The sequence below is a fragment of the Manacus candei genome, unplaced genomic scaffold (genome assembly GCF_025592945.1).
Source record: "Manacus candei isolate 608988 ecotype Guabito, Panama unplaced genomic scaffold, ASM2559294v1 h1tg000094l, whole genome shotgun sequence".
Classification (NCBI taxonomy): Eukaryota; Metazoa; Chordata; class Aves; order Passeriformes; family Pipridae; genus Manacus; species Manacus candei.
The window spans coordinates 3310053-3324143 of NW_026138142.1; the positions used below are offsets into that span (position 1 = coordinate 3310053).

At 39.2% G+C, this 14091-nt stretch overlaps 1 protein-coding gene across 4 annotated transcripts in view; it reads right to left on the reverse strand.

Moving 5' to 3' along the window:
* CTDSPL (CTD small phosphatase like) overlaps positions 1-14091 on the reverse strand; it is a 77647-nt gene that overhangs the window by 9617 nt on the left and 53939 nt on the right. For 2 of the 4 annotated variants that reach the window (XM_051768413.1, XM_051768414.1), the window contains exons 4-6: positions 11130-11183; positions 7891-7992; positions 3193-3249 (exon numbers count right to left, since the gene is read on the reverse strand). In XM_051768413.1, the coding sequence (XP_051624373.1) occupies positions 3193-3249; positions 7891-7992; positions 11130-11183 (213 nt within the window). The remainder of the gene's footprint in view (positions 1-3192; positions 3250-7890; positions 7993-11129; positions 11184-14091) is intronic. The other 2 variants (XM_051768416.1, XM_051768415.1) reach the window with 1 other exon arrangement.

A 14091-nucleotide genomic window follows, 5' to 3' on the forward strand; every position in this document is an offset into this window, starting at 1 on the left:
TTTTGGTCACTCTGCACTTGTTCAGTGGGAAGCAGCTCCAAAGGCAGAAGTTACATCAAGGTTGAACATCTTTCCCCAGCCACTACTTTCACCCTCAATAAGCCTCCTCTCAGTTGCAGCACATTTCACTGAACTTCCCACAGTTTATCTCTTATAATTTGTTAGAGTGGGAGACCAGCTCTGGTTTCCTTTTATCCAGAGAACCAGGGTGAAATGAGAGAACTGGCCAGAGAGGGTCAGCTCACACCAGAACTGCCCTGCTGTGTCTGTGCCATCATTCCCAACACGAAGTGTGGGATTCTTCTCCTGGAATTCCAGCTGCCCTCAGATGGGCACAGTCTCTGCAGGCATCTAAAGGCCCACAGCAGCAAGAAAGGGAGGTGCTTCCACACGTGATTTATTTCCTTCTAAAATCAAATGACAAATCCTTCCCAAAGATAAGGTAATTCAGGCCAGAGTAAGAAAGATGGGAGAGGGAAAAGGGGTGTTCAGAAAAGCTATTTTTTAATCTGGGAAGCTCGTTTACCCAGGTACCCTTTAAGATGATGAATTATCCCTCCCTATATAAAAAAAAAAAGAGTTTCTCTGACCTTTGGATTATAAATTATGTAAGGAAAAACAAACTCCCCAAACTAAAGACAGTATTTTTTTTTGAATACCTCTGTTGAACAGCAAAAAATACAGCATTTACCATGAAAAAACTTGTCGGGTATGCAAATCTCAAAACTCCTTTAAGTGCCCAGCAACTGAATTTGCCACAACTCGTGTTGTTGGTGCACGAGACCCGACCAATCTCACATTATTTCAAATTTCTGCCTGAATGGGCACTTCTGAAATGGTCGTTTCCCTGTTTGTTTTCCTTGGGGTTTTGTCTCTAAGGCAGAGTTCAATGACTACAATAATCTGTCAGACCATCTCGTGCCTGATAAGGTACCAGGCTTACTGGTAAAGCAGGTAGGGATATGCACTGTGGACAGGATGGTTCCACAACATCTCACATGCCCCGTGGTGTTTTACACAGGTGGAAGTATTTCCCAAGGTCAATGATTAATCTTTGAGTGTATGAACTGCTTAAGAAAACGGATGAGCATTACCCAGATGACAAATTCTGAGAAATAACAAAAATTGCTCATGTTTATGCTCTAAGTGACTGGAGAATTACAGGTTTGAGGCGGGAACAGGTTGTCAAAGCTCCACAGCCTGTGTTAATGCACAGACTCAGCCAGAATATATCCCTTTTTGCCCTTTAGTTTGTCACAGTGTAAAAAGAAAAAAAAGATTACTGAATGACAGAACATTACTTTGCCTACAGAGATGTTACAAACACAGACTTTGCTTATTCAGTGTGCCACGAAAATTACCTTTATTTCAAGAACCACAAATTCCTTACAATTAACTTCATTTTGACCACCCAAATGTGACTGAGGTATTTACTTATTTTAGAGATTAATAACTGGATATTTTAAGAGATTAAAAACTGGAAATACAAAAAGGATTAAGCAATTTCCTTGAAAATTATGCAGGAAGTCTCCAGCAAAGCACAGTCAGAGACTCATTTCACTTGATCTTCTCTGTCAAGGAGAAGGAGATGCACAAATCCACTCCCTCTGGCCAGTTGTGGGGTTTTTGTTTGCTTGGGGTTTTTTTTGTTGCTGTTTTCTCTTTGCCCCCACAAGCAGTCACCTCAAGTGCCAAACTGCATCACGTTTGGTGAAGAATCTGAGAGTTTGCAGCAGGGAATGGAAAAGCAACTGGCTTTTGAAGTGCTTGACTGTAAAGCCCAGATAGTCTTTTAGTGAGATTTGTTTCAAAATGTAAATATACCACCTTGACAAGCTAAGTGATGAGAATTCTAAGCCACTCAAAAATTCACTTTCAAAAGCATTCTACGAAGTTTTAGGAGAGAAAATGTCTGTTTTACAGCACCAAACACAACTAAAGCCCACATCAAATCAGGACTGACAGTATCACAAATCTCCCAAAACATCACTTAGTGTTTTAAGCATCAGCTCTGCTGAACGTTACAGGTGTAAGTAACCTAGATATTGAGTTTTTCTACATGAAACAGGCACAGTGTAAAAACTGTCAAAGCAACTATTACTTTAAAGCATGTTTCTGTCCACTGACTGATATTTAGTAATTATTTTAAGAGTGACAATTGCATGGGAAGTTTTCATAAGAGGAAATTAAATGGAACTATGAACTTTACGATCTATCAATTAGTCCAAGATTAAAATAAAAAACTCTCTGTCCAAGTAAAAATAATACATATAAAAAACCCCAACATTTCAACAATTAAAGTTCTTAAAAATCTCCATTAAATCACATCCAGGGAAGATTTGCAACTCAATGACTGCATTATCTGTAACCTACAACACCCGGCAGAGAAGATGCTTCAAACAATTTGCAAGGTTCATGTATCAGAAAGGCTCAACTTCAAATTAACCTGCTTAACTCATCTCCAGCAAGAACTTCAATGTCTGTCTGAAGAGGAAAATTTATGGCACTGTAATTTCTCTCATTCGGGGGTTTCAGAAAAGACTCCTGATTAAAGACCAAGCTAAAATACATGAAGGGGATTGATTTTCAAATTATGGGTGTTTTGCATTTACTGAAAACCATTTCTCAGAGCCATAAGTGAAGTTCTTAAAGAGTAAGACATAAAAATTAGTCTCCTCGCAATTTTGTCCAGACCTTTTAAAATATGCTGAAGTATATAAAAAAACCCTCCTATCAGAGGAACTTTGATTACTTACAGGAATAAAAGGGGACAGGAATTAAACACAGACTGCCACAAAAACCTGAGGAATGTCTGTTCTTCCTTACTACCTTTGTAAAGTTTGGTCCTTATGAGCTACCAAAAGACATTAAAGTCAACTTATGTCCTGTTTGCCTTGGAAGGAATGAGAAATGCAGTATTCAAGTAGCTTTTTCTGAGTTCTAGTCATGTTTGAAATCCCATTCTTAGACCATTTGCTGTTTGAAAATGTTTTAAAATTGACAAGGAATCAAGTACTGAAGCCCTGAGACAGAGTTTCTACCTGATCAAACAGGGATGCCTTTCTGGAAGGTACATTCCAGAATACACAGTTTTCGTGTTTTCTAAAAGTTACTGAATGCAAAGCAGCAAATGCAGGAAGAGAACACTCTGGGACACTCAGGACACCATGTTGAAGGAACAACAGCACTTACCTGATGTATGGTTCCATCGATTTCGACGGGAACGATGAAATCAGCATTGCTAATTGGCTGGAAAGAATGACAAGGAAACGACCAACATTAAAAACGGGATCATTAAGAGGGAGAATTTCAGAGCTGTAAAAGGGAGGAGCACCTACTTCTCAGGAACAAGTTAATAAGCATTACTGACTGTACAAATTCACTCTGTGTGTGCTCTTCACACACACAAGTCAGAAGCCTCACAGTTGTATTCCTGGATGCTGCAATTCCCTCTTCTCTCATATTTTGGAGCTTCATGCAACATAATACACTTCACTGCCTGAATAACCCCCTCTACCACTGAGTCTGTTTACCAGGAAAACATCTATTTGGCTAAACTCTTCCACCAAGTCTGTGTGGATACTTGATAATCAAGAAAATCAGCTATGTGCTTCACATATTCTATTCTGGGTCATCAAGTAGTAATTAATTAAAAGTAAAGACAGTGGTAACAGTAATACCTAATGGTTATATCTGAATATAACGAGACTCAAGTTGTATAGCTAATTGATTCTCAAGATGCCACACTTCAAGAACCAATAGCAATCAATTTAATCATGTAAAATTGCATTTTAATTCCAAAGGGAAGAGCAGACACACTCTGCCCAAGTCCTTGAATCCACTTTTCTAGCCTGTCGATCACAACTTATTTCTTAAGACTTACTGAGAAAAACTGCTGGTCAAGTAAAACTGCTTTGGAAAGTAGGAAAGTGGCCTTGTAGGCAGTTTAAGAGTACATAATCTAATCTTGGCTAGACAGCAGTGGTAGTTGGGAACACGCTGTTAACAATGTTTACTAGTTCAAATGGACACCCAGCTTGGCAGAAGCCTTGGGTACAGCTCATGCTTTATGTCCATGATAAAAAAGTAGCCATGTAAACATGCCTGGCTGAAGCTTGTAACTCATTCCATCATCTGCAGCTTGGAAATGGCTGAGACAGAGCTGCCAAATACAATTTTAACATGACTGATTAACAGACAATATGCTCCATGGATAAGAGCCTAGAACGAGGGCTGGGAGCAGTCTGGTAACTGGTGTTACTAAGCTAAGGCTGGAAAACGTCTTCACTCAGCTCTACTACACTTGTACAGACCTTCCCACCTGGTTTTCTGGATCAGACTGATCTCAGGAACCACCAAGAAGACGCCCCTGAAGAATCTGTGAGACTAGAAACAGACTTCAGACCCACTCAGGGGGGCAAGGGGGTGCCAAGAAAGCAGAGAAGCAGCCAAGGTAAAGAGCAGATCACAAACTGGTGAGCCTCAACAGCTGCTCTGTGAAAAATGGTGGGAAAAGAGAATCCTGCAGGATGAACCTGACAGCATCACTTTGATCCCATTCCCTGGAGAAACAAGATTCTCACTGCACTATGAACAAACCTTCCTACGAGGAGAGCAAAACGACCGCAGGAATTTCTATGGAGGGCAACACCCTCTCTCAGGAGTAAAGTAAAGAGGAAGATGGTTTGATCTGACACCTGGAAGTGCTGGGTCAGAGGGCAAAGGAGAGGCTGCATGGAATCTACTTGTCCTGACCAACCAGTACTGGCAACCAGACTCTGGAGCAGATGATGCTGGAAAACTCTACCCTGCCGATGACCCCTGTGTGAGTATAACCTGAAGATTTCCTCAAATACACACAGTTCAATCCAATTTTATTTTTTTTTTAGCTGACACTGAGCAATTTCCCCTTTCTGCTTCAGGAAAAGACAGAGGGGAGGCTTCCATCTGTTCCCTAAATGGAGCCCCTCAGATAGAGAAGGTACTCTGCAGCCTGTCCAACAGCCACAGAAAAAGTACACAAAAATGTTCTGAAGCTTCACCTTAAAAAGAAACCCAAATAAACTGTCAATAAGCCTCAGCCACCAGTTTTCCAGTGGGTGCCAGCTCCCTGCAGACTTTGAAGAGGCTTGCACACACTTGAAGAATTTATATATGCATGACTCCCTTAAGCAAGAGAAATACTCTGCAGCAGCAGAAAAAGAAGAGGTCACTGCAAGCTACTGAGGTTTTGAAATCCACTGATAAAACTACAGCTTTTACAAAATTTAATCCTAACAGTAGCTACACCAACCAGATGTCAGAGAAAAGCACATTCTGTTCAAACAACTTCCATTTTTTTCCTAACAAATAAAAGCTCACCCTTAGACTTTGCAACACTGACCAAACTACTCTTAACTACATATTTGCTTCCTCCACTTAAATTTCAGGTACTGTGTTGTTTTCTTGTTGGCACAAGTGATAAGGAAAGGGAGCATGGACTGGGGTTCTGTGCTTTGTCGTGGTGGGGAGAGAGGAGGAAAGTCTCCAACAATTTGCTGGATGAAGGTTTCTGGGGTTGTGCACACGAAGCACGTATGTGCCTCCAGCGGGAACCACAGAGGCAGCCTGGAAGGAGACAACGTATTTCCACTGAAAATCTTCAGTTAGAACTGCTTCTCTTTTAATAAAAAGTCAGCATTTTAAATGTTCTGAGAGTGTTTCACAGCCAGTTTTGAATACGACTGCATTCCAGACTTGCATGTGGTTTAATACATTTTACACAAAACCGTGTTTACATCTCCTTGATTTAAAAATTTATTACTTTTGCTTCTATTATTGTTTCTATGATGGGAATGATAACTATCATGTCTATCTATTCCTTTTTTACTCTTGCCAAGGAACCCCAAACTTTATTCCTTTAATATGCACCTAACATGAAAGACTAGTACCTCCTTAAAGCTTCACAAATATGCAGGGGCATAAAATAGATGAGAATTACCCTCCTTCAGATGTTGCTGCTTTCATAAAAGAGCACTTTAAATATTCTGCCTCTCTGGTTGTGTTAAAAAAACATGTAATCTGCATTTGAAATATGAAGCCCATTTCATAACAGAATTACGAATTCTGAAGTATCAGGTGTTTTAAATAAACCCTTTTTTGTACTAAAAAATCACAAATTTATGTATGCTTTTCCAGCTTTTAAGTGGAGACCTGCTTGGTTAGAGCAGACGTGTTTTAATGAAAAAAAATCCACCAAAAATACCCCCAAAACCCCACAAACTAAAAGAAATTGCAGAAGTAACTTGATTATCCAGGCAGAGCAGGGTGCACAGAGGGGTTCAAACCCCTGCTCTGTTGGAACATATTATTTTTGATGATAATTAATGGTCTTGATTCAGTTGAAGTATTTCCCTTTCTGAAACAAAACCCAAACAGCACCACTGGACAGTGCCAGCCACTGAACAATTAAAGCCACTTCCTCCAACACTTGGTTTTCTCTTACACACCCCCCTCACAGGGCTTTATATTAAGATATAAATATTAAGATATGGTTACCTTTGTAACCATAAGACTACTACTGCAGAAACTCCAACATCTGCCTAACACTACTGACCTCACACAAAAATGGAACAGTTTTCTTTTCCTAACACAGAAAATTATTCAGTGCTCATCATTAAGTAGAATAACAGTTTAATTTTTTAAATATCTATTTAATATCATTTAAATGCCCATTAAATATAATTTGAATGTTACCCACAGCATTCAGAAAGCAAACCTGTATTTCTACCTTTCAGATAGCACTAAGCCTAAAACTTCATTATTATTTATTATTATATAAATTTAGATTTTTAAATTCAGCTTTCCCTCCCTACTTTTGATTTTTGGTAAAATGGGATGGCATGGTTCCTCCCTTCCCACTCCAGCTGTGTTTCTCATCTCCCTGAAAAACTCCCCAGTGCAAACTCAGTCTGGGTATAGAAGACAAATCTGGCACTGAGGTTGAGGGGTTCCTGTGCACCACCATAAACTGTTATATACCATCAGGCACCATAAAGACAGAGAAAAATCTTAATTTCAGTTTGAGGCAGAGGAGCATTTGTTCTAATATCTCCATATAAGGTTTTCTTTAAGCCAACAAAGACAGCCTGTTGCCAAATTCTAACCACAGCATGAATTACAGTTTGCATTTTAAATGCTGGCAACTAACTAGTGAAGGATTAAAAAGTGGTGTTTAAGCCAGCAGTGAAAAATGGAGTGCAACAACTAGAAGAATATAAAGGTAGTAATTTTAGTTTGCCAGTAGTAAGGTAACTATTAATTCTCATAAATTCTCCAATCAATGTACAAAACCAGCAGATGCTTTATCATGTATTAGATTTGCTAATCAGAAATGCTGTCAATACTCTGAGCCAACGGATTATTTCTGAAGCCTCCCAATTTCAGCACTACTTAAACAATCAAAAAATACCTCTACTTCCACCACATGCTGAAATCTGAGGGGTTATAAAAGTTGCTTCTCAAAAGTGACTGACTCAATAGCAACAACTAAAAGGTACTTGCTTTCTTGCTCTGAAAACTAAATATCAAACCCATATTTCCATAGCAACACATTTTTTATCTGTTAAAATACAGGTTCTTGCTGAAATACTTAAAGCCATGAAGACAATACCTATTCCAGGCCTTGTTGCAGCCAATGTGACTGTCTCAGAGTTGAAACATAAAAAACCAATATGTGTGTCCCTCCCCTTACAGCTAAATTAGGATGAATAACCACAGAAGCAGCAATGAGAACTCCCAGGCATCCTGGGAGAGCCTGTAAGACGAGTTCAAGTGTTAAGAGGCTTAACAGTTCCTGCAGCATTCACTGACAGATTAAAGCTGCAAGAGATCACTTTTGAATTTACTTACCTTAAATGAACTGTGCACTAAAGTTTCATCTAAATCAATGACCACACACTTCTTCCCATAGTCTGATGCTGTCAGTTCTGGCAGGAGGTATTTAGCTGGTGGCTAAAAACACAAAGACAAGAGGAAGACAACAAAAAAAAGTAAAACCTCTATCCAAGGGGCACTCTTCTGTCAACATTACTATTCTAGCAATTACTGGGAGCTGGAATACATGACTTGAAATTCAATGCTTTTCTGGGATCATCTCAAGTACACATATGGAAATTAATGGCTCATGCAATTGCAATACCCATACAGACTTTTTTAATATTATTTTTTAAATGAGAGGTTTGTTTGGAATGACCTCCAAAGCACTGGAAATGAAAGTGGTAAAACATCATCACTAGCTAAGAAAACCCAGGGAGAAATAAGACATTTGATACAAAAACATCTTTTTGTAGTGACCCCTTCTCCTTATGCCTGGTTTTGGTTGCTGTTGTTATCCTATTCCCAACAATGCCATTTCCAGCCATATCAGGCTGAGGGACATTTACACAAATCGTTATTTCTGTTTGCCAGGAAAGGTGCTGAAGTGGAGGAATCCATCCTGAAGGAAGACAGCATTATTAATTTTTATCTTCTGGGACATGTCTTCACTTTCATTTGCACCACTTGTGAGGGCACTGACCAAATTTCATGTGGATTATGCTCCCAGTCAAGGCATTAAAACTGCAGTAAAGAACCTAAACTAGGCTCTTGTACAGCATGCTGCCCTTTCTGAAAAATGGTACCAATTCCTTGAATTGACAATTTTTCTGAAAGCAATGCAGACAATCTCATATTCTTTGGATTGCTCATTTCCCACTTTAACACCCCAGTTAGCAATAAAATAATGGTAACTTTAGATTTTAGTACTGGATACTTCCTGAAATAACATAAGTGGGAGAGAAAGCTTCCATTTGGAGCTGAAACACTGCTGCCTCTCAAAAAGAGTTTTTTTTTTGATGAAGGAAAAGGATTAGCTTTATGGAAAAGTGTCAACAGGGAGAAGCTCAAGACTGAGAGGAAATTAAATTAATTTAAAATTGGGTACAGAACTCTAACTTCATTCTTTTGCTACCTTTTTATCTGTTCATGCAGTGTAAAGATGCATCTATCGTGGTTTTGTTCCTTTCAACAGCCCTTTGGAGAGGTGCTGGTAGGGATCTGAGGCCACCCCTGTGCAGGTGACACACAGGTTGAGTCAGACACCTCCACACACCCTCTGGCTGCCAGGACAGATCATCAACCACTGACTAAATTCAGACCTTAAGCTGACAGATACTGGCCAGTGATGCCTAATAAGTTCTTGTTTAGAGGAAGCACCTAACAAATGAGATTCTGGACTTAAATAAAGTGTCTTTAGCTAAAACAGAAGTTCTTGGGGCATTTTTAGGAGTGCTCGCTGCACTTGATTTAGTTCCTTACAATTAACGACGACAACAGTTCCTTCAGCTACCAAACTGGAAGCTGTCTTGTGTACAAAGCCACTTGTCTCAACACATTTTCTCTCAGCACAAATCTAACAACAACCTTCAAGAAAAAACAGCTTCTGCCTAATGCCTGTAATGGACCCAATCCATCACTGTCACCCAACCAGGCTCAAATTTATAGGACACCCTTTCTAGGTTATATAGACAGTCCCACAACTGCTTCAGCTCTAGCTCTGCTTGTTGGCAACTAGGGTCAGACCTAAAGAATTTTACTTTCTCACTTCTTGATTTCAAAGCCTAAAAGGTATTTAGCACCCCACCTCAATTTTTCACAGCAAGGAGGATCCAAATTTGCAACCTGAACAGACCAAAAGGTTACTGAAAGAAAAATCCAACCCATTTAAAGACAATAATCTTCAGAACCTGTGTTCTGATACTGATTTCTTGTCTTTGAAGATGCAAAAAAGGAGGAACATCCCAAGAAACCTTAAGTATATTTTTTTTCTTTTTAAATAATAGTTCAGTTCATTTTTGTACTCTTAGAACTGTATCTAGTTCAAATTTTTGACTACATTATTCTGCACCAGCAGTTCAAAGCCAGAAATTCCTTCTGCTATATGAATTCTTTATCAAACTGAAAATACCTATAGCTATGAAAAATATATGGGAATAGATATTCTTCCATACAAAATTATGCTATGAAAAATAGGAGCCCTGTCTTATCAAAGATATCTTTAGTTTTTTATCTGGAAGCTGTTATGCCTGTCATCAAGAAAAGGATGGACATCTATCAGGGACTGACTACAAAACGTGAGAACCTTCAACTCTTGATAACCTGAATTCCTTGACTGCATCTGAGACAATCCACGCCCATCTTCTTCAATCACCTGCACCCTCTGCTTCCTCAAAAGCAGTGATAAGAGTTTCTCTCCCTTTTCAGTATTGCTTTAAGAAATAATGTGCAGTTATTGACCTAACTTTACCTAACAAGACTAACCCTCAAGGTTTTTCCTGGGGAAACACCAACCCTCCTACAAGCTTTGGCATCTTGGGTTCGATCTGATCCAGCTTCCCTAAGTTCACACCTTTGAAGTTCAAAAGAAATGTGTTTCCATTTCACAACCTGTGTCTCCAGTTGCCCTCAATTGTGAAAACACATTTGCACCCCTGATAATCTAACAGGGATAAGGAAACTATTCTGGAGTTGAAGTCACTACAAGTTGTGAGGTTGTTAAATAGCTGGTGTAGGACTCTGGAGCATGGATGACATTTTTGAGGCTTTAGGAACTTAAAGGATTTGTTTGTAAAGTATCAGTCCATTTGTTTTGCTGTTCAAGCTTTCTGATCTAAAGCAATTTCCACATGCCAAGAGTAGCAAAGCTTTGAGGCAGAAACAAGCATTACTCAACACTGTATTTTAATTTCTTCATTAACAGAGACATATCCAAGAAGAGTTCTAATTACCAGATTTCCACCATAGTTAATAGTTATGGATCTTTTACAATTTCCTTTTTTTTTTCCCCCACATAGTAGCTTTAAAGACATCTAAGATGATTAAGAATATTTAATAGTGGCTAACAGCAACTCATATTTACTATGCAATACTCTCTGAAAGGCTGCAGACTTCCACAGAACTCAGCAGAAAAATAACACGTGGTCTCTCAGTACTGTTAAGTCCTAGCTTGGTCTTCAATTCCAACAAGACATAAATTGTATACAAGTTAAACTAGTCACTGTTTGGGATTTATGCATTCCAGCCAGGTCTCATGGCTGATCAGCTCAACAGACCTTGTAGTGAAACGACTGCTGCACTGCTTCAGTCCCGTGGAAATAGTATATTCCCTAAGAAAAAAAAAAAAAAAAAGGGGGTGGTGGTGGCAAGAGAACAGGACTTTTGGTTGAAGCATAAACAGCTGGTCAACACAAATCTTTCAGAAATTTACTGTATAAAACAATCATCAGCTTTCTTCCCTGTAGGCCCATATTTCCCACAGAGACAAGTATCAGAATTAATAAGCCCTTTTTTGTTTCCTACACTGGCAATGTTGTCGAGCCTAAGTGCAGCACACTAATTCACTGTTCGTGTTCCCTTCAACTCACACTCTGGGTTGCCCTCCACAGAGCTAACAGCTTCTCCCAGCAATTACACAGAGAAATACTCTTACAGGAGATAAATGATTTCTACTTAGAACACAGCTGCCAGGAGATGCCAGCTCCTGTTATGGAACAGGCAGTTCCCAAAATTTCTTCTGTAAGTTATAACAAGGAGTTGTCTAAATGTACGTGAGGACAAGTGAAAATCCCAGTGATAAGATTTAACTTCCACAGGGATTCTGAGGGATAATTCTGGTACCACTCCTTACCAGTGGTATTTTATACTGAACAACTATTCAGGATGTTGCACAAGTGTGGCTTTGTATTTCCATCTACCTCTGTGTTCAAAAGAATTAAAAACAACGAAGCTGCTATGGGTCTACTTTGATTTAGGGGTTGGAACTAGATCACCTTTAAAGTCCCTTCCAACCCAAACCATGGTATGATTATATGAGATACAAACAGGATGAAGTTCATATTTTAAAAACCCCCAAAGTAATGCTGGTTCTATTTTCTGAAGAATCTAATCTAAAGCTGGAACGTTTCTTCCTCAGCAATTACCTCTATCAATAACCAAGCAAAAAATCCATATTAACTCAATTAACTTTAAATTAATTGCAATTAATACAGGACAAATCTGCTTAGCAGAAGATCTCTTTCACTGCATTGCACATATAAATGCATCGAAAAGCAACACACAACGCACATAAAGCAATGGAAGCTTTCAAACAGGTGATCTCAGCAGACAGCCAGGTTTTATACAGGCATTATAAAGCTCCAAAAATCCTCCCATTTTGACTGGAGGTTTCCACTTGAAAGTTTATTGAGTGGGGGAGTGGACAGAGCACTTTTCAGAGTCACTGAGGGGTTTCTCTAAGCACTTGAAGTGATGACATTTGCAACGAGCCTCGTAAAAAGTAAATGTCCACTTAATTGTGACCAAGCTCACTCTGTGTTTAGAAGATTTTCCTCCTGGTTTGTATGAGCCATACAGTTCAAACAGCCCAGTTCTCACCTCTACGTAGCAGAGCATCAAGAACTTCTGCCCTAATGGGTCTCAAACACACAGTTCAGATTTGTCTCAGAGGGACCCTCAGGACAAACAGCCTTTGGAAGACCGGCAGAGAAACACTAATTTTAGGTGTTTTTTTTCCTAATATAACGCTGCATTTCCTTTTCTACCACTTTCTCCACATGCAGCTCACTTGTGCCTTTATTTAGATGATGACATACTAATGCTGGCTGGGCCCTGTCTGACAGCCAGGAGCACTGTGATACTGGAGAGTAAATGTCACACAACTGCCCGCGGGCGATGGTTGCTTGACAACACTCCCAATGTCCTGCTGGAAGGAGCATCAGATGGCACCAGGGAAGGGGAATTAGTGTGTTTTAAAGTCACCTGCTCGCCGAGAACTCTAAGTCATGACTGCAGAGATAAGTTAATTTTACTACCTTATTAAAGTGCTGGGAATATAGGTCAGCAAAATTACAGTTGAGCTTAAAAAAAGAAAAAAAAAAAAGGAGGAAAAAAAAGAAATCCCTTCTTGAATCATTCATTTCCCTACCAGTACCCAAATCTAACAGAGCACTGCTTTAACACTGCAAAGACAATGTCCTAACAAAGCATCTCATTTCACTGCTGTACCTGTCAGAGGAGCTGTACTCATTTATAATTTCAAAATTCTGTTCTCTTTGAATTCTTTTTCTGTTAATACCTACGCTCACTCTTAGCAAAGATTTTATTCCAGGTCAGAGCACAGTCAGAACATGTTTCGTGTTCAAATAACTACCAGCAGAGCAACAACAGTCACCTAACTGAATTTGGCAGGTATGTAAAAAGAAAAGTAATTCAGGAATCTGTATTTTCATCCATCCAAACTTTTCTATTTCTAGACTTGCATACAGATAAATTCCATGCCTGTACATGTGTGTGTATTCAGACACACAAATCTATGCCTGAGCCATATTACAAATATCAGGTAAGCAACAAAAAGTAATTCCCAACAGTTCCTAAATCCAAGAAAAACTAGTGAGAGAGGGAAGATGTGCACAGTCACAGTGAGCTCCTGACACTTCTGCTCTGCAGCACGGACAGGGTTCTTACAGGGAGGTTTGTAATGTTGGGCTACGTGAGAAGGAAGGGAAAGAAGAAAAAAAAATGGTATCGTGGGGAGTATCCAGGTCTTTAAAGGCTACCAAATATCTCAAACAAGAGGGCTGGGTCAGTAACTCCGCACATCAGCACTGCTATTTTCTGGAAAACTCTGCATAATAAAGTATTATAAACAGCAAAGGAGCTAAAACCAAAAAAGTTATTTTCAGATTTACAAAGCCTAAGCCTTCATCCTCATTAAAAAAAAAAGGCAAAAAAGAGCAGCTTTTTGACCAAAAAAGGTTAAAACTAATTAAATTAAAAGCTTCAGTTCGAAGAACTTCTTTTTTTCCCTTCCTTTTATTTAGCCTTGAGAAATAATTCAGATGCCAAACAGCATTCCAAGTTTAATCCAGGCAAGATAAACAGAAATACTAAGGCCCATAAAACAGCGGCTGATAGCAAGAGCATCATCTCAAACAAGGGCAGTAATGCAGCTTTAGTCAGTTTTCCTGAAGTGACTTGTTTCAAATAAGTTTCACAGTTTCTAACTCTTCCTTTCAA